The 19,102-nt window shown below is 41.2% G+C and overlaps 1 protein-coding gene across 1 annotated transcript in view; it reads right to left on the reverse strand.

Moving 5' to 3' along the window:
* Nucleotides 1-5,165: 5,165 nt before the first annotated feature.
* The window catches only part of LOC139369916 (macrophage-stimulating protein receptor-like), a 31,287-nt gene continuing 17,350 nt past the window's right edge, over nucleotides 5,166-19,102 (reverse strand). The window contains exons 6-21 of the mRNA XM_071109198.1: nucleotides 18,508-18,671; nucleotides 18,247-18,382; nucleotides 15,118-15,254; nucleotides 14,757-14,936; nucleotides 14,108-14,207; nucleotides 13,768-13,986; nucleotides 13,316-13,462; nucleotides 11,868-12,024; nucleotides 9,448-9,546; nucleotides 9,163-9,363; nucleotides 8,822-8,908; nucleotides 8,507-8,688; nucleotides 7,634-7,743; nucleotides 6,966-7,131; nucleotides 6,748-6,884; nucleotides 5,166-6,508 (exon numbers count right to left, since the gene is read on the reverse strand). Of these exons, the coding sequence (XP_070965299.1) occupies nucleotides 6,274-6,508; nucleotides 6,748-6,884; nucleotides 6,966-7,131; nucleotides 7,634-7,743; nucleotides 8,507-8,688; nucleotides 8,822-8,908; nucleotides 9,163-9,363; nucleotides 9,448-9,546; nucleotides 11,868-12,024; nucleotides 13,316-13,462; nucleotides 13,768-13,986; nucleotides 14,108-14,207; nucleotides 14,757-14,936; nucleotides 15,118-15,254; nucleotides 18,247-18,382; nucleotides 18,508-18,671 (2,457 nt within the window). The 3' untranslated portion in view covers nucleotides 5,166-6,273. The remainder of the gene's footprint in view (nucleotides 6,509-6,747; nucleotides 6,885-6,965; nucleotides 7,132-7,633; nucleotides 7,744-8,506; nucleotides 8,689-8,821; nucleotides 8,909-9,162; nucleotides 9,364-9,447; nucleotides 9,547-11,867; nucleotides 12,025-13,315; nucleotides 13,463-13,767; nucleotides 13,987-14,107; nucleotides 14,208-14,756; nucleotides 14,937-15,117; nucleotides 15,255-18,246; nucleotides 18,383-18,507; nucleotides 18,672-19,102) is intronic.

Raw genomic sequence — 19,102 nt, forward strand, 5'->3', positions numbered from 1 at the left:
GCTGTGAAGTGTGTAATCCATCTAGAACCACTAACGAATGTCTGGCGACCCCAGCATTATCCTGACTGTCTGGCGACCCCAGCATTATCCTGACTGTCTGGTGACCCCAGCATTGTCCTGACTGTCTGGCGACCCCAGCATTATCCTCTGTGTTTGTCTACTGGGCTAGTGTTTGATGAGGAAAAGACCAGGGGACGCTGTCATGGTGGGTCTTGAGAGAAAACAGTCTTCCAAGTGTCCTGATGAAATTCAATGACTCCGGAAGAGATGAAGTCCTTGGACAAGGAGAAATACAGAGTAAGACAGGAAGAGGAGACGGCTAGTAGCCTACACCAAGGTCTCAGGCAAGAGGTCCAGACTTGAGCTAATGATGCCACAATGTACAAATATATATATTTTGCTAGACACAAGGAGGCAGAGTGATAGTGGTGGGCAGTACATATGGACCAAAACGCATCTATTATCCTTGAAGTGCAGGATTCACATGATTTTACTAATTTGGCAAGGTGTCAAAATAATGCTTGCCCATATTATAAGCCTATGGTGCCATGCTTTATAATCTCTATAACATTTTCTAAATCTGACTAAGCTGAAACGTCTTTGAAGATTATGCTGTCTCACTATCATTCTGAATCAATAATTCCAGTAACATCTCCTCTACGATGGCTTCACGACCTGTCTGTGTGCCAAAGGTTTCACCACTGCACTGCCAGAGCCCGATGGAGTCGCTTCAAACTAACTTATTGATATTTAATCTCCATACAGATCTGCACTGCAACCAGCCTCACTGAAACTTCACACACTTAAAAATGAACTGAAATTGCTCTTAAGGCACCATCATCTCCTCTACTGTTTTTCTAATATGTTCCAGAAAATGTATGTATGTTGAGTCTGGCCATAACTACTGAACATGGTCAGTCATTACTCGCTACAATGCTGCAGTATCATATAGCATGAAAAGGGCAAAGCAATGAAATACTATGCATTAACTAGGCTTGATAATGACGTAATGAGACATACTGAGGATGACATGATTGTGATTCTTATTCAAATCATGAACCATGAATCAGTCTTTTTCACTCTCAGAATCAAAATAACCTTTATTTGCCAAATACATTTGCATGTTAACAGAATACACAGACAGACAATGAATAGAGTATACTCTCAAAGATTGACATGCACCCTTATTTATTTAGATAAAGATGAACTGAAATAATGATTATCTTTGTCTTAAAGGAAAAATCCAATCAAAAACGATTTTGGGGTATTTTCTTCATTAGTCCATTGTTGATTCAGTCCCAAAGACATGTTGCATGTCTGCAGTCAAGTTAAGATATTTGATTTTCAAGAAACAAAATGTCACTTGCCACCATCCTATGATCTAAAACGCAGGTCCAATATGCAAAAAAAAAAAAAAAGCATAAATAAATAATTTGCTTTTGATTCATCTTGTACAGTACAGTACAGTCCTCTTTAAGTATGGTGAAAAAGAGGGACTCAGCAGAAATGTATTACGTGAGTCCTGAGGCCCTCTGGGGCTGCAGACTGCAGAAAGCCTACTGATCCTAACAGAAGGAAGAGCATTAGGATAATTTACAATTACATAGCATTCAATTCCCTCCTTCCCCTTCTTTTAGACCCTATTAGATGACCTCTTTATAGCAAAACCCCATTAATTCAGGTAACATGCGGTTAAATCAATAGCTTTAAGCAATGCTACATTCTTAGCTCGCACTTGTGGATCATGTCTGAACTTAGCTTGTCGTTGTGAACCCCTTGACAATACCCGCAGGGAAGGAATAAAGGAAATATCTCATCTTTAACACAGTAAATTATTGATGTTGAGTATTAATGATCCTGAATCCAAGGATAGTGCAGGTGGCTGGATAGACTGTCAGAACAGAAAGCCCCTGACAGTGTTCATCTCTTCTCCTCCACCTGCAGAGAGTGGACGTGTGGAGAAGGCTCTGAGGAAGACTCACTTCAAGCCCAGCTCAGTCCACCATCCACGCGCTACTCCCTCCCTCTCACCCTTCCAGCCATCCAACCTTTGAAGAGTCCCTCACCTGCAGACTAACCTGCTTGTGCTACAGTTAGCTACTCCCAAAGAACAACAACACTGAAGAAAAAGCATTGCAGGAGTGATGGAAAGTAGCTCTGCATCACCATTCCGTGAGTACAAATGCCTTTTCTTGGCTGGTTGACAGGACAATGTGGGAGAGGTGGGGAAATTATTGTTATCGATCAATAATGACAAACCTCCTGGCATTGACAACTTAGATGGAAAGCTACTGAGGATGGTATCTGACTCTATAGCCACTCCTATCTGTCATATCTTTAATCGGAGTCTAGAGAAAGTATTTGTCTTCAGGCCTGGAGGGAAGCCAAGGCCATTCCGCTACCCAAGAGTGATAAAACAGCCTTTACTGGTTCTAACAGCAGACCTATCAGCTTGCTGCCAGCTCTTAGCAAACTGTTGGAAAAAATAGTTTGACCAAGTACAATGCTATTTCTCCGTAAACAAAAGAACAGACTTTCAGCATGCTTATAGAAAAGGGCACTCAACATGTACTACTGCACTGACACAAATGACTAATGATTGATTGGTTGAAAGAAATTGAAAATAAGAAGATTGTGGGAGTTGTACTGTTAGATTCTCCCTCCAGCCTTTGATATTATTGACCATAACCTGTTGTTGAGAGAATGTATGTGTTATTGCTTTTCAACCATATTGTGGATTCAGAGCTATGAATAGAAAAAAGAGGGTTTTCTTTAATGGAAGCTTCTCTAATAAATATCAAACATGTAAAGTGTGGTGTACCGTAGGTCAGCTCTCTAGGCCCTCTACTCTTTTATATTTTTACCAATGATCTGCCACTGGCATTAAACAAAACATGTGTGTCCTTGTATGCTGATGATTCAACCATATACACATCAGCAACCACAGCTAATGAAGTCACTGAAACCCTTAAAAGAGTTGCAGTCTGTTTTGGAACATAAACTGGTCATGAACATCTCTAAAACTCAGAGCATTGTATTTTGTACAAATCATTCCCTAACTCTAGACCTCAGCTGAATCTGGTAATGAATGGTGTGGCTGTTGAACAAGTTGAGGAGATTAGATTCAATGGTTGTAAAGATGGGGAGAGGACTGTCTGTAATAAAGAGATGCTCTGCTTTTTTGACACCACACTCCACAAATCAAGAAATGCAGGCTCTAGTTTGGTCTTATCTTGATTTTTGTCCAGTCACATGGTCATGTGCTGCAAAGAAAAAACTTGTTAAGCTGTAGTTGGCCCAGAACAGAATGGCGCGTCTTGCTCTTCATTGTAATCAGAGTGCTAATATTAATACTATGCATGTCAGTCTCTCTTCGCTAAGAGTTGAAGAAAGATTGACTTTGTCACTTCTTATTTTTATAAGAAACATTCATGTGTTGGAAATTCCAAATTGTTTGCGTAGTCAACTTACACACAGCACTGACACACACACTTACCCCACCAGACATGTCACCAGGGGTCTATTGACAGTCCCCAGGTCCAGAATAGATTCAAGGAAGTGTACAGTATTATACAGAGTCATGAGTGCATGGAACTCCCTTCCATCTCTTATAGCACAAGTGAACAGCAAACCTAGTTTCAAAAAACAAATAAAGTAACACCTCACGGCACAACGCCTCTCCCCCATGCGACCTACTTGTTGTGTGTACTGACACGTATGTGTAACTGATAGATGCACACACACACACTACATGTTCATGTTTTTAAATGTATGTAAATTGCAAAGTATTTTGTCTGTAATGTCTTTTCCATTATGTGTCGAACCCCAGTAAGAGTAGCTCTCACCATTGGCGTCAGCTGATGGGGAGCCTGGTAAATCAAACAGAACATCGAAGTTAGTACATCAGCCATTATAGCATTAACAGCATGTCTCTGATCGCCATGCCAGATTGAATTACAAAATGCTTGTCTCAAGGACCATGTAGAAAAGCACATTTTAAAACTGTAGCCTACAACACGGTGGAACATTATGTGGAACTGTTTACAAAAAAAAAGCCTCTTCATACCAAAGTTAACCTATTGTTGCATTCTGTCAAAATATGAAACTGTAATATGGTGTACAGCGCAGGTTGTCAACCTTTTCCTTTTCGAAGACCACTGAGCAAGCTTTCAAGAGTGCCCAATTGCACACACAAACACACACATAGCACATTAAGAGGCTGCTCTTTACAATAGCTCCACAGTGTGCTGGTGTTTATGACAGGTAAACCTATTATCATCTCTGCAGTGAGAGTATCTCCAGTTCTGCTCTGTGGGAGGCTCAGAGGAGAGAGATCCCAGAAGTCTGTGAAATACTTCAAACCCTTCAGTATAAGCAATAACCCAAAACACATCTCTCATGAACACCTGTATTCATGGCTACTGTACAGAAACCAGTCATCTGATTGGCTGTGTTAAATCTAATGTTTTACTTTCTTCATGTTGATACAAACGTAGACTTGTGTTTTCTGATTGATGTCACTAAAACAATCCACAAGATAAACACAGTTGGAGGTGATTACACATCTAGTGACTGAAATAAACAAGAGAACTAAGGCTATAGGGTGTCCTGAGATTTCAGTCATAACCATTTCCTTACGCAAAGTAAACATCCCTCTTATCTCCTTTAAGCATTGTAGTGTGAAACATAGATTGTTGTAACAAAGGTCTGGCGTGTACCTTGGTCTGATGATGTGCAGAATACTGCAGCAAAAGTACTCATGACAAAGGTTTTTACTGACCTCTAGTGATGGATTCAAAGACTAACAAGCAGTAGAGGCATACTTCAGCTCAGAGTTAAATGGGCAGTCCGCAGTTCAAACAACATCAAAGCAGCCACCCCCTACTTGTTTTGGTAAACAGCTGAGGGATGGGGCTGGAGAATTTTAACCACTAACAAAGCTATGAATACAAGGACTGACCATCCATGGTATCAAAAGTATAGTTTTAACCATGTTGAGGCTATACAGTGTTTGTTTACAAACAATGGAGTAAAACAAGCTTATATTTATGGTTCTGATGGGGTGTGACAGTTCAACTAAGCTCACGAGGCAGTTCTAAGTTGTATTTTTTAAGAATCAATGGGTATATACAGTATCATTCATTTAGAAGTCCAAACATGGATGCAGCATCCCAGACTTTCCCTTTAATAAAAGACAGGTTTATTTCTCAAACCAGACAAATGTATATGTTGACTCCCTGAGTATCAATTAGTATTCCTATTATGATTTTCTCTGAAGAGGAAGGGCAATTTAAAGCTTACCCATTCACAAGGATGGCTAACTGAACTATCCTCTCAGAAGTGTGTCCTTGTGAATCTCAAGGGCTGAGTTGACAGGCAGCCCAGTTGACAGGCAGCCCAGTTGACAGGCAGCCCAGTTGACAGGCAGCCCAGTTGACAGGCAGCCCAATTCAGATTTTTCCCGCCGCTAATTCTTTTTTTTGACAATCACATCAGATCTTTTCACATCAGATCTTTTCACATCAGATCTTTTTCAGATCTGTTTGGCCAAAAGACCAATTAGTTAGTGAAAAAAATATTAGAATTGGGGTGCCTGTGTAAATGCAGAAAAGTTGACCAGTTTGGTCATTGGACATATTTCATACCATAAATCAAATGATCAACACAATTGACCATCTCGAAAACTGTGTTTACACATGCAGCACAATTCTGATCGGTCAAAAGACCAATAGTGACAAAAATATCAGTGTGTAAACACAGCCATAGCAAAAAAGTTAGCAAAATCTGACATACTATATCCATCCTATTAAACATATTAATGTCAAGCTTAAATCATAGTAATTAATTAGCATAACATATCCACATTTCAGACATTTACATTCATTTGTTCATATTTACAGCTGTGCTTCAGACATGGAGAGGGTTCACTTGGTGTCCCATAAATGCAATTTCTCCAACTGAAAACCTACCTTTAAGAAAACATTAAAAGTACACAAAAATATGATATAGACATAATTTGTGTACACACAAGGTGGGGGAAACTCCATTGAAATTCAGTGTCATTGCTCACACAATTGGACAAATTTAGTCAATAGTCAATGTTTTATTCCTTCCCAATCCAGTCTCAAGTAACAGAACTGCAAGATTCTTTCTGCATACTGCGTGGATAGGAAAAGAAGAAGCCTTTCATCCGTGCCCTCTGACCTCTCTCTACTGTCCCTGTCCTGGTCTGGTCAGTTCTGGTGTGGTCCAGTCAGTTCTGGTGTGGTCCAGTCAGTTGGACATAACGCTGTCTGACTCTGATCCAGAAGAGGCTTCAGCCTTGTCAGCGGAGGCGGTCGCGGCGGGGTAGGGCCGTGGCTGGTCCAGGTTGACGTAGGTTACCTTAAGGCTGATGTAGTGCTCTCCCTCCAGGCAGGACCAGATCTCCAGCACCTCCTGGTCCAGCGTGTGGAAATCAGGCCTGAGCTCCGGCTCCGGGTTCCAGCACTCCAGCATGATTGAGTACCTGTAGAGAAACAACAGCAGCCATCAACAACCAAGACAGAGAAGCCGTCAACAACCATGAGTACCTAAAAAAACAACAACCGCCATCAACAATCAAGAGTTCCTAGAAAAACAACAAACACCATCAACAATCAAGAGTTCCTAGAAAAACAACAAACACCATCAACAACCAAGCTCATCTGAGATAATTTTTTCAAATTCTTAGTTTACGGGGTAGAAAATAAGCCCAGAAACACTTACAGGGCATCAGGGCAGAACTGTGGCTGGGGAAGCCTGCGCCCCTTCAACAGGAATTCAGTGATGTCATAGGGGTCCACTTCAGGATAGGGGCTAGCTCCTCTGGTCAACAGCTCCCACATCAGGACCCCAAATGACCACTGTGAAGACAAAGGGTAAAGAGCTAGAGTCAAGACAGATCAAGTATACAGAGTATGCTAACTAAGGACATGTCCACTCACCACATCTGACTTAGTGGTGAACTTCTGTGTCTGCAGGCTCTCTATGGCCATCCACTTGACTGGCAGCTTGGCCTTCTTGTGGTTCTGGATGCTGTAGTACTCCTTGTCAAACACATCTCTGGCCATGCCGAAGTCTGCCACCTTCACCGTGAACGTTTCATCAAGCCTAAAGAGACAATAGATAATAGATTATAATAAACAGATATTAAAGACGGGACTGCCAGGTCCTGGATTGAGAAATAGTATTTACATTAGTTTCAACTTAGAATGTCACATGCACTAGTACAGTGAAATGCCTTTCTTGCAAGTTCTAAACCCAACAATGCAGTAATCAATAACATTGTAACACTAAAAATAACACAAGGTAGAACAAAAACACACAATAAATACAAATAAGAAGAACAGAAGAAAGTAAGTAAGCATAATATATAGAGGGTCAGTCAGTTCCAGTACCATATTTACAATGTGCAGGGATACTGGCTCGATAGATGTAGGCACTCTATTTCTAGGGGTAAGGTGACTAGTATCAGGATATATGATAAACCAAGTAGCAGCAGCGTATATGATGATTGTATGTGAGTGGGTGTGTTTAGAGTCAGTAGTGAGTGTGTGTGTGTGTGTGTGTGTGTTGGCGTGTCCAATGAGTGACAGGGCTGCCCTTGACTTACATGCAATTCCTAGCTGCCAGGTCTCTGTGTACAAACTTCTTCTGGGCCAGGTACTCCATCCCTTTGGCAACTTGCAGCCCAAAGCCAATCAGGTCTTTCACTGTTGGGTTCTGGAGGAGGAGAGAAAGAATAGCACAGGAGTCGTTGGTGAGATATCATTAAAATCTCTACAGGATCGGTGGGTCCCCTACGGGACGGTTGAGCTAATGTAGGCTAATGCGATTAGCATGTTGTAAGTAACAAGAACATTTCCCAGAACATAGACATATCTGATATTGGCAGAAAGCTTAAATTATTGTTAATCTAACTGCACTCTCCAATTTACAGTAGCTATTACAGTGAAAGAAAACCGTGCTATTGTTTGAGGAGAGTGCACAGTTATGTACTTGGAAAGTGATTAATAAATGAATTATGTACATGTGGGCAGTCTTGATACAATTTTTTTTAACAGAAATACAATGGTTCATTGGGTCAGTCTAAACCTTTGCACTTACACTGCTGTCATCTAGTGGCCAACATCTAAATTGCACCTGGGCTGGATTAATACATTATGGCCATTCTCTTGCATTTTTTTTCTTTGCATTATCTTTTACCAGATGTGATATATATATTCTCCTACATTAATTTCACATTTCTACAGACTTCAAAGTGCTTCCTTTCACATGGTTACTTCAGGTCCTGAGCTATAGGCAGTTAGACTTGGGTATGTCATTTTAGGTGAACATTTATAAAGGGGGTGGATACTTAAGAGTTAATAAAACCAAAGCACTTGCAGTAATCTGCAGTACACTGGTGAAAAAGGTTAAGTATCAGTTAAATCTGGCATTTCTGTCCATTTACTTTGACAAAGAAAGGCCCTATAGGCTGACTTACCCTCCTTTCACAGCGTATAAAGTGGCGCAGGTCTCCATATTTCATATAGGGCAGCACCACCAGGGGGAGCCCCTCCTGAGGCAGAAGAATGCCCAGCAGGGACAGAACGTTGTTGTGGTGGAACTCCTTCATCAGGATGCCCTCTCTCAGGAACTGCTCCACCTCCTCCAGGGCCGTGATCCCTGAGAGTGAGAGAGAGCGAGAGAGTGCGAGAGAGAGCATTGTTCTACATGAAACTAGCAGGATATACACTCAGCAAATGACGAGCATAGTTGTTTATGGCAAGAGGACTCAAAATGTAAATAATCAACTTACTGTTCATTGCTTTAACAGCACAGTGGATTAACTGTTCTTGGTTCTTGTTGTCTGTTAGGTAACCATGGTACACAGTCCCAAAATTACCTGAATAACAACAAAATGACATCAGTGTTTTTGGGGATATTGCTCTAGTCTAGTTACATACTTGTAAAATGAAAAAAATATGAACATGTGATTGAGTGGAAATAGAAATGGATGGACTCTAATGAATTGAATCTGACTGCCAGAAACACGTTTCTTCTCTCAGTATCTGAGGAGGTCCCGATTAGTTTGGCATGACAATGACAATAGGAGTCGGCAAGACAGCACCAACAAATCTGGGACCGGTCTATCCATACCTTTGCCAATGATCTGGTTGCGGTGAATGTTGACAGTGTCGGCTGGGATCAGGACGTCTCTGACCTCCTCCAGGAGCTCAGGTTTCAGGGTGTCCACTGAGATCAGAGGCACGGCCAAGGGGTCAAAGGTGGCAGTGTAGACCAGGCCATGGAAGATTATCCCTCCTGAGCCTGTCGTCTGGCTCGGCTGGGAGGACAGGTCTGGAGTACAGAGGAAACATTGATGAGTGAATTTGAATAACAAGATTGATGAATCATAATCAATGATCACATCAAGGGTCTCACCTCGTCTATAGTCACCTGTGGGCGACAGGTCAGGGTTGCTGCTTATTCTTCTGCGGACGGACATCCTTGCTAAACGAGTCTCTACATTGGCTGAAATTTCTAAATCAACACAATTAATGACATTGTCATATACAGTACCAGTCAAAAGTTTGGACACAGAACACACATGGGTAAAGCGACAATTGAAAATTCGTCATTGGCGTTGATTGGTTACAGATGATCCAATCGCTTATGAATTTGTTTTGTACAACACCCCTCATTTTGACTTCCCCAGAAACAACTTCAACGATGGGAGCCTCAGAGTGAAGTACTGTATGTAGTGAGCAGTGGAAGAATTCAGTTTGAGTCATCAGGCAAATAGTGTATAGATCCAGTAATATACAGTACAGTCAAATGTTTGGACACACCTACTCATTCCAGGGTTTTTCTTTATTTTTACTATTTTCTACAATGTAGAATACTAGTGAAGACATCAAAAATATGAAATAATACATATGGAATCATGTAGTAACCAAAAAGAGTGTTAAACAAATCTAAATATATTTTAGATTCTTCAAAGTAGTCACATTTTGCCTTGACGACAGCTTTGCACACTCTTGGCATTCTCTCAACCAGCTTCATGAGGTACTGTAGTCACCTGGAATGCATTTCAATTAACAGGTGTGCCTTATTAAAAGTACATTTGTGGAATTTCTTTCCTTCCTAATGCATTTGAGCCAATCAGTTGTGTTGTGACAACGTAGGGGTGGTATACAGAAGATATCCCTATTTGGTAAAAGACCAAGTCCATTATTATGGCAAGAACAGTTCAAATAAGCAAAGAGAAATGACAGTCCATCATTACTTTAAGACATGAAGGTCAGTCAATCTGAAAAATGTCAGTGCAGTCTCAAAAACCAGAAAGCGCTATGATGAAACTGGCTCTCATGAGGACCGCCACAGGAAAGAAATACCCAGAGTTTCCTCTGCTGCAAGTTCATTAGAGTTACCAGCCACAGAAATTGCAGCCAAAACAAATTCTTCACATTGTTCCAGTAAGAGACAAATCTCAACATCAACTCTTCAGAGGAGACTGAGTGAATCATGGTCAAATTGCTGCAAAGAAACCACTAATAAAGGAGAGACTTGCTTGGTCCAAGAAACAGGAGCAATGGACATTAAACCGGTGGAAATCTGTCCTTTGGTCTGAAGAGTCCAAATTTGAGAGTTTTGGTTCCAACTGCCGAGTCTTTGTGAGACACAGAGTAGGTGAAAGGATGATCTCCACATGTGTGGTTCCCACCGTGAAGCATGGAGGAGGAGGAGGTGTGATGGTGCTTTGCTGGTGACAGTGTCTGTGATTTATTTAGTATTCAAGGCACAATTAACCAGTATGGCTGCCACAGCATTGTGCATCTGGTTTGCGCTTAGTGGGACTATCATTTGTTTTTCAATAGGACAATGAACCAACACACCTCCAGGCTGTGTAAGGGCTATTTGACCAAGAAGGAGAGTGATGGAGTGAGGCATCAGATGACCTGGCCTCCACAATCACCTGGCCTCAACCCAATTGAGATGGTTTGGGATGAGTTGGACTGCAGAGTGAAGGAAAAGCAGCCAACAAGTGCTCAGCATATGTAGGAACTCCTTCAAGACGTATGGAAAAGCATTCCAGGTGAAGCTGGTTGAGACAGTTCCAAGAGTGTGCAAAGATGTCATCAAGGCAATGGGTGTCTACTTTGAAGAAAATGCAAATAAAATATATTTAGATTTGTTTAACACTTTTTTGGTTACTACATGATTCCATATGTGTTCTTTAATAGATTTGATGTCTTCACTATTATTCTACAATGTAGAAAATAGTAAAAATAAAGAAAAACCCTTGACCTAATAGGTGTCCAAACTTGACTTGTACTGTACATACTTAAATCAAAGCAAACAACTTTAGATACTTAGTAGACGTGAGCAAATTGAAGATAACATTATAACAAGATAACAAAGAAACCACTAATAAAGGAGAGATTTGCTTGGTCCAAAAAACAGGAGCAATGGACATGAAAGCGGTGGAAATCTGTCCTTTGGTCTGAAGAGTCCAAATTTGAGAGTACAAATATATGATCTTAATATGAGCCATTTGCTACAGCAGCAAAAAATATTCTGCAGCAACAGGAAATGTATATTGTTATGTGGATTATAATTAATGGAATATTTGTATAGGTTGATACACTTTTCTCAAATCTGAAATTTCAAAGTGGAAATTACAAACTTCAGAAGCCTATTTAAACCTCAAATACACTACAAGTTTAAAATGTCCTACATTGCAGGAAAGTTATCCTGAAACAGGGTTATAAAACTAAGCTCCAATAACTGTACTGGCAGATGAAAGCGAATCCCAAGGTAACCTCATGGTAGCAAATCCTACGGACAGTAACGGTTCTCACCTTTCTTTTTCCTCCTCACATGTTTCATGGAGATGAAAGCCAGGGCAGCGCCAACGCACAATGCAGCAAAGATCCCCATCACCACACCCACTGTGTTGACAGGGTTGCTGAAGAAGACCACAGTGCCCACCTCATAGGCATGCCCATTCACAAACACCTGGGACAGAAACCAGGATATCACTCAGACCTCGTTTTTATATCACTTTACTTTAGTAACAGTTTACTTATGGATTGATGGCTTGCTTTTAACTTGGGATAGGCGTGCCGCTAGCACCCCACCTCGACAACATCCGGTGAAATTGCAGAGTGTGAAATTCAAAACACAAAATTAATAATATTAAACATGAAAATACAAGTGTCTTCCATTGTTTAAAAGCTTAACTTCTTGATAATCCAGCCGGTTTGTCAGATTTAAAAAAGGCTTTACGGCGAAAGCACACCATGCGATTATCTGAGGACAGAGCCCCGCATACAAACATTACATACATTTTCCAACCAAGCAGAGGCATCAAGAAAGTCAAAAATAAAATAATTTACCTTTGAAGATCTTTCTCTGGTTGCAATAACAAGGGTCCCAGATATATAACAAATGGTCCTTTTGTTCGATAAAGTCCTTCTTTATATCCCCAAAAATGTCAGTTTAGTTGGCGCGCTTGACTCAGTAATCCACCGGTTTCACTCGTTCAAAACGCATACAAATTAATCCCGAAAGTTACCAATAAACTTAGTCCAAACAAGTCAAACAATGTTTCTAATCAATCCTCAGGTACCCTAATATGTAAATAAATTAAAACATAGAATAGTATGTTCATTACCGGAGATAAATAACGAAGTGTGCGCCCTCACCGACGCGCACCACAACACTACAGCCAAAATGGGAGCTCTTAGAAAAACTACAAATTCTAGTTCATTTTTCAAAAAACAAGCCTGAAATTCTTTCTAAAGACTGTTGACATCTACTGGAAAACCTAGGAACTGCAATCTGGGAGGTATTCCATTCATATTCCCATAGACAGCCATTATAATGAGTGGTGAGCTCAAAAAACAAATTCCCGGATGGATTCTCCTCGGGTTTCCGCCTGCTATATCAGTTCTGTTATACTCACAGACATTATTATAACAGTTTTGAAAACTTTAGAGTGTTTTCTATCCAATACTCCCAATTATATGCATATCCTTGCTTCCGGGCCTGAATAACAGGCAGTTTACTTTGGGCACCTCATTCATCAAAACTTCTGAATACTGCCCCCTATCCATAAGAAGGTTCGGGGTCAATTCCATTCCAATTCAGTCAAAGTAAACTGAAATTCTAATTCCAATTCATTTAAATGGAATTGACCCAAAACCTGTTTACTAAAGGCCCAGTTTGGTTTACTATAGAAGAGGCATGAAAATGGTTAACTAAGGGTTAAGTTCAATTAGGTTAACCAGTAAGCAGAGTAGCTCACCCTGACAGGTGACCCTTCACTGGGGATGATGAGATTCTTGGGGATCCTGCAGGTCAGTTCGTTGTCCAGTACCTGGACACCACAGTCCACACCTCCAATGCTCATTGTAATCTCCATACAGGGACTCACCATGCTCAGCTTGTTGTGCTACAGAACATGGCAGAGCAAGACTCATTGTCTCATTGTGGTACTTATTGGAGCCTTGTTATTATTTACTACAGGGGCCGAAACGGGTTAGTTGTAAGCTGGTTATAATGTCATTTCAACCAATTAGCTTTGTCCGCTGAGACCTAAGAAATTAAGAAATCAACTACTTACACTACTGGTACAACAACAGTCATGGTCAGATTTACACAGCAATCGATTGTTCAATTGTAGAATAGAGTTACTGTACTTGATTGACTGACTACGTAGCTGGTTGATAATGCCTGTGTGTATGATTGTGAACGTACATGCAGGGAAACCTCAGTCTGTCCAGGGCTCAGGCTCAGTACGTTGCCTTCGTACTCAAAGGGGGTGATGCTGGCGTCTGGTTGGTATTCGAAGCGCTTCACCACAAGTTTGTTGGCCCCGTCCATGTTGATAATGATGATGCCCTTGTCGGTCTCATTCCTGGGGAAAACAGGGGCGAAGCACTCCATATGTGTGGGGGTTGCTGTGCCGTTGCAGACCTGGGTTACATTCAAAGTGTCAATAACAGTATTCTGGGGATAACTTACTCACATTTCATAGATGTTACCTCCATCTTAGGTTCATGAGGCCCAGAGTTGTTAACCCTAGAGGATAACTTACACGCTGCAGAAGCTTCTGTGAGGGGTTGTGGGATTTGTAGCGGATCACAGTGTTGTACGCAGAGTCCAGATTACTGCCTTTGATGATGATTTTGGATCCACTTAATCACACGATTCAACAAATAAAAACAAACGAATACAAACTTGGTGTTATAGGTCACTATTGCTGAGTGTCCATTGAGAGGAAACCAGCGCAATTTGCAGTTTATTCTTTATTATTTTTCAAATAGTTGTGGCAGTTGCTGAAATAAGACCCACAAATGGACACACAACAGGTCTCACTCAGCATGTCTATTTATTTTGGCAAAATCTTCACTTAGATTTACCTAATTGTCTCAAGAGAGTTTGAACATTTCCTGCACGGCATGTTTTCCCTCAGCTAAAAGTGTAGGCACTGCACTGCATGCACTTGCCTCATTACTGGCTGCTCTGTCATTGTATCTAACACCATGCCTGCTATCAACTGTCTTTTCAACTGTTTTCTACAGTTCTATAAAGCAGCATTTGTCAGTCAGCTATGCCCTGAAGCACCCAGATGATGCCAGCTGGCCAGTGAGTAAAGTACGACCTAATCTCTCGTGGACAGATTCGGGAAGTGACAACATTGTGAGAATTTTACTTCTGGGTAACCAGGATTAAGTATGGCCTACCTTCTGAAGCTGCAGACTGGCTGTATCACAGTGATCACAGGGTTCTTCTTGTAGTGAAACATCTTGGTAGTAGCCACTTGGGATTTGTCAATGAAAACCCTGACAGGCACCTTCTTCACCACTGCCAACCCTTTGGACAGGCAGACTATGGAGGACATGGTCCCAGTACCCTCAGTGACACTGGCAGAGACAGCGTAACAAGTGGGACAAAAACATAATATTATGAACACTAATATACCGTAGATACAGACAGACACATACTAAGAAAGGGACACATTGTTTAGTTCCAATGAAAGACCTTGAGAGAGCAAATTACACAGCAGAAACCAACGAAAACAGAGAGGTGGATGCCCATAATTACCTCTTGATGGGGCAGTCCTGGTCTCCTATAGACACAGTCTTTATCATCCCAGCGTTCAAGTGAGGCCCTGTCACTGTGACCAAGGTTCCCCCTATTTGAGGCCCGTAGTCAGGAGTGATTTCTGTGATACTTGGCTCCTGGATACAAAAGTAGACATTAGGATGAATTAAAAATATATACAGTGCATTTGCAAAGTATTCGGACCCCTTGACTTTTTCCACATTTTGTTACGTTACAGCCTTATTCTAAAATTGATAAAATAGTTTTTTTCCTCATCAATCTACACACAATACCCCAAATGAAAAGTTTTTATTTTTTTATTTTGAAAATTTATAAAAGTACAAAACTGAAATATCACATTTACATTAGTATTCAGACCCTTCACTCAGTACTTTCTTGAAGCACCTTTGGAAGTGATTACAGCCTTTAGTCTTCTTGGGTATGACGCTACAAGCTTGGCACACTTGTATTTGTGGAGTTTCTCCAATTCTTCTCTGTAGATCCACTCAAGCTCTGTCAGGTTGGATGGGGAGCGTCACTGCACAGCTATTTTCAGGTCCCTCCAGAGATGTTCGATCGGGTTCAAGTCTGGGCTCTGGTTGGGCCACTCAAGGACATTCAGAAACTTGTCACGAAGCCACTCCTGCGTTGTCTTGGCTGTGCACTTAGGGTCATTGTCCAGTTGGAAGGTGAACCTTCACCCCAATCTGAGGTCCTGAGCGCTTTGGAGCAGGTTTTCATCAAGGATCTCTCTGTACTTTCCCTTGACCCTGAATATTATCCCAGTCCTTGCCACTGAAAAACATCCCCACAGCATGATGCTACCACCACCATGCCTTCACTGTAGGGATGGTGCCAGGTTTCCTCCAGACGTGACGCTTGGCATTCAGGCCAAAGGGTTCAATCTTGGTTTCATCAGACCAGAGAATCTTGTTTCTCATGGTCTGCAAGTCTTTAGGTGCCTTAGGCAAACTCCAAGCGGGCTGTCAGGTGCCTTTTACTGAGGAATGGCTTCCGTCTGGCCACTCGACCATAAACGGCTGATTGGTGGAGTGTTGCAGAGATGGTTGTCCTTCTGGAAGTTTCTCCAATCTCCACAGAGGAACTCTAGAGCTCCTTCAGAGTGACAATCAGGTTCTTGGTCACCTCCCTGACCAAGGCTCTTCTCCCCCGATTGCTTAGCTTGGACCGGTGGCCAGCTCTAGGAAGATTCTTGGTGGTTCCAAACTTCTTCTATTTAACAATGATGGAGGCCACTGTGTTCTTGGGGAACTTCAATGCTAACAGAAATATTTTGGTACCCTTCCCCAGATCTGTGCCTCAACACAACACAAACCTGTCTCTGATCTCTACCTCTGTTCAACCTCATGGTTTTTGCTTTGACATGCACTGTCAACTGTGGGACCTTATATGGACACGTGTGTGCCTTTCCAAATCATGTCCAATCAATTTAGTTTACCACAGGTGGACTCCTATCAATTTTGAGTCTCATAGCAAAGGATTTTAATACTTATGTAAATGAGGTATTTCCGTTTTTCATTTTTAATACATTTGGAAACCATTCTAAAAACCTGTTTTCACTTTGTCATTATGGGGTATTGTGTGTAGATTGATGACAATTATTTTTTTATTTAATCCATTTTAGAATAAGGCTGTAACATAACAAAATGTGGAAAAAGTCAAGGGGTCTGTCTACTTTCCGAATGCACGGTATAACACATACACCTGTGTGGAATCGCCTGCCTTCAATATACTTTGTATCCCTCATTTACTCAGCTGTTTCCTTTAATTTAGCAGTTACATACATACAGTACCAATCAAAAGTTTGCACACACCTACTCATTCCAGGGGTTTTCTTTATTTTTACTATTTTCTACATTGTATCTCTGGGACCCTCAGGATGACAAATCAGAGCAAGATTAATGAATGTAAGTACATTATTTACCTTCAGAGGTGAATATATAAAACCAGTCACCGTGATAAAAGTATGTTGTTGTTGTGCACACTCCTCAAACAATAGCATGGATTTTTTCACTATAATAGCTACTGTAAATTGGACAGTGCAGTTAGATTAACAAGAATTTAAGCTGTCTGCCCATATAGGACATGTCTATGTCCTGGAAAATGTTCTTGTTACTTACAACATCATGCTAATCACATTAGCGCACGTTAGCTCAACTGTCCCGGAGGAGGGACACTGATCCCGTAGAATTGAATGTTCTTTTATCTGGTTTTTTAAATCTGGTTTTATTGCTAGTTTAAGTTACCTGGGGTGGCAGAGAGTACATGTACTCGTTTTTATATAACCTATATTTAACTCATGGCTTTATTGAATAACGTGTGTTTCCCAGCTTCTGTTCTGGACCTGGGGACTGTGAAGGGACCTCTGGCTGCATGTCTTGTGTGGTACTGATGAGTGTCTGACCCTGTGTGCCAACTGCTTGAACAGACAGTTCAGTACCTTTCACACATCAACACCTCACACAAAGACCAGTAGTGATGCCGTCAATCTCTCCTCGACATGCATATCACTGACATTCACCCTCCATGTACATCTAAGTGAAATATGTGCTGTTCTGTTCTGGACCAACTGCAATTTTCCTATGTCCTTCTTTGACGCACATGATCACACAACTGGGCAGTAGCCCATGTGCAACAAAACAAGGGCCTGTAGGACCTGCCTGGTTGATTTAGTTGTCAAGAAAGCAGAGCATTGCCTTAGACAGACCTCTTCCCATTTTAGCAACCATTGAGTCTATATGTTTTGACCATGACATCTTGCTATCTAGGGTTATACCCAGCAGTTTAATCTACTCAATTTACTCAATCACCACATTATTCAATAATAGATCTAGATGAGATTTAGGGTTGAGTGAGTGATTTTGTCTCAAAAACAATGATTTTAGTTTGAGATATTTAACACCAGCCTATTGCTAGATACTTATTCTAAAACTGACTGAAGTTCTATGTTAAAGTAGTCAGTTAATTCTGGATTTACATCCTCTGCCTTATCATGGATTGAGAGTTATGTATCTAATATAACATTTAGGGTTTTATTAAATGGAAGCCTCTCTAATGCAAATTCAGTTTTTACTGTGTCAACAATAAAATAAATGTAATCCTCCTCACCACAAAAGTGAACCCTATCATTTGGTCCTGGCCTTCAACTGAGTAGCGTCCCTCCACCTTCCCCTCATGCACCGCCACGGTGATGTTGAGATCCTGGGATGGACCCGGAACCTTAGGGTGAATGCTACACACCAGCCTAGGAAGGGTCAGCGAGAAAGATCAGTGATGCCTATAGCCTCAGCATAAAATTGTTTCACAGAGCTGATTTGGGTTGAGTTTGTATGTCTCTATGTATTCTGTCTGTTTGTGTGTGTTACTCACTGTGTACTATTGCTCTTCTCTGACAGCACAGTGCAGGGAGTCGCTCCCACTCGCACCAGGTGGGTCTCCTCGCTGATGATGGCTGGTCGTAGAGGAGACTGGAACTCCCAGCCACACAGCCTTAGCTCTGTCTCACCATCAGGGGGAGCCGTCTTTGGGAAAAACTGGATCCCCAATACAATACCATCAGAAAGACTCCTCAAATGCTTAACTCATTTCCTCAAATGCTTAACTACAGTGCCTTCAGAAAGTATTCTTGCCCCTTGACTTACTACACATTTTGTTGTGTTACAGCCTGAATTCAAAATGGATTAAAATGTACAATTGTTTTCTCACCCATCATCTACACACAATACCCCATAATGGCAAAGTGAAAACATGTTTTTAGAAATGTTTGCATTTATTGAACATGGAACACAGAAATATCTATTTTAAGTAAGTACACCCCTTAGTCAATACATGTTAGAATCACCTTTAGCAGTGATTACACCGGTGAGTCTTTCTGGGTAAGTCTCTCAAGCCATCATTTTGAAGTGACTCAAATCCTATTGATTTGTATATCTGATTTGAATCTGTTATTTTTCCTGCACCCTGA

The sequence above is a fragment of the Oncorhynchus clarkii genome, chromosome 17 (genome assembly GCF_045791955.1).
Source record: "Oncorhynchus clarkii lewisi isolate Uvic-CL-2024 chromosome 17, UVic_Ocla_1.0, whole genome shotgun sequence".
NCBI classification, from domain to species: domain Eukaryota; kingdom Metazoa; phylum Chordata; class Actinopteri; order Salmoniformes; family Salmonidae; genus Oncorhynchus; species Oncorhynchus clarkii.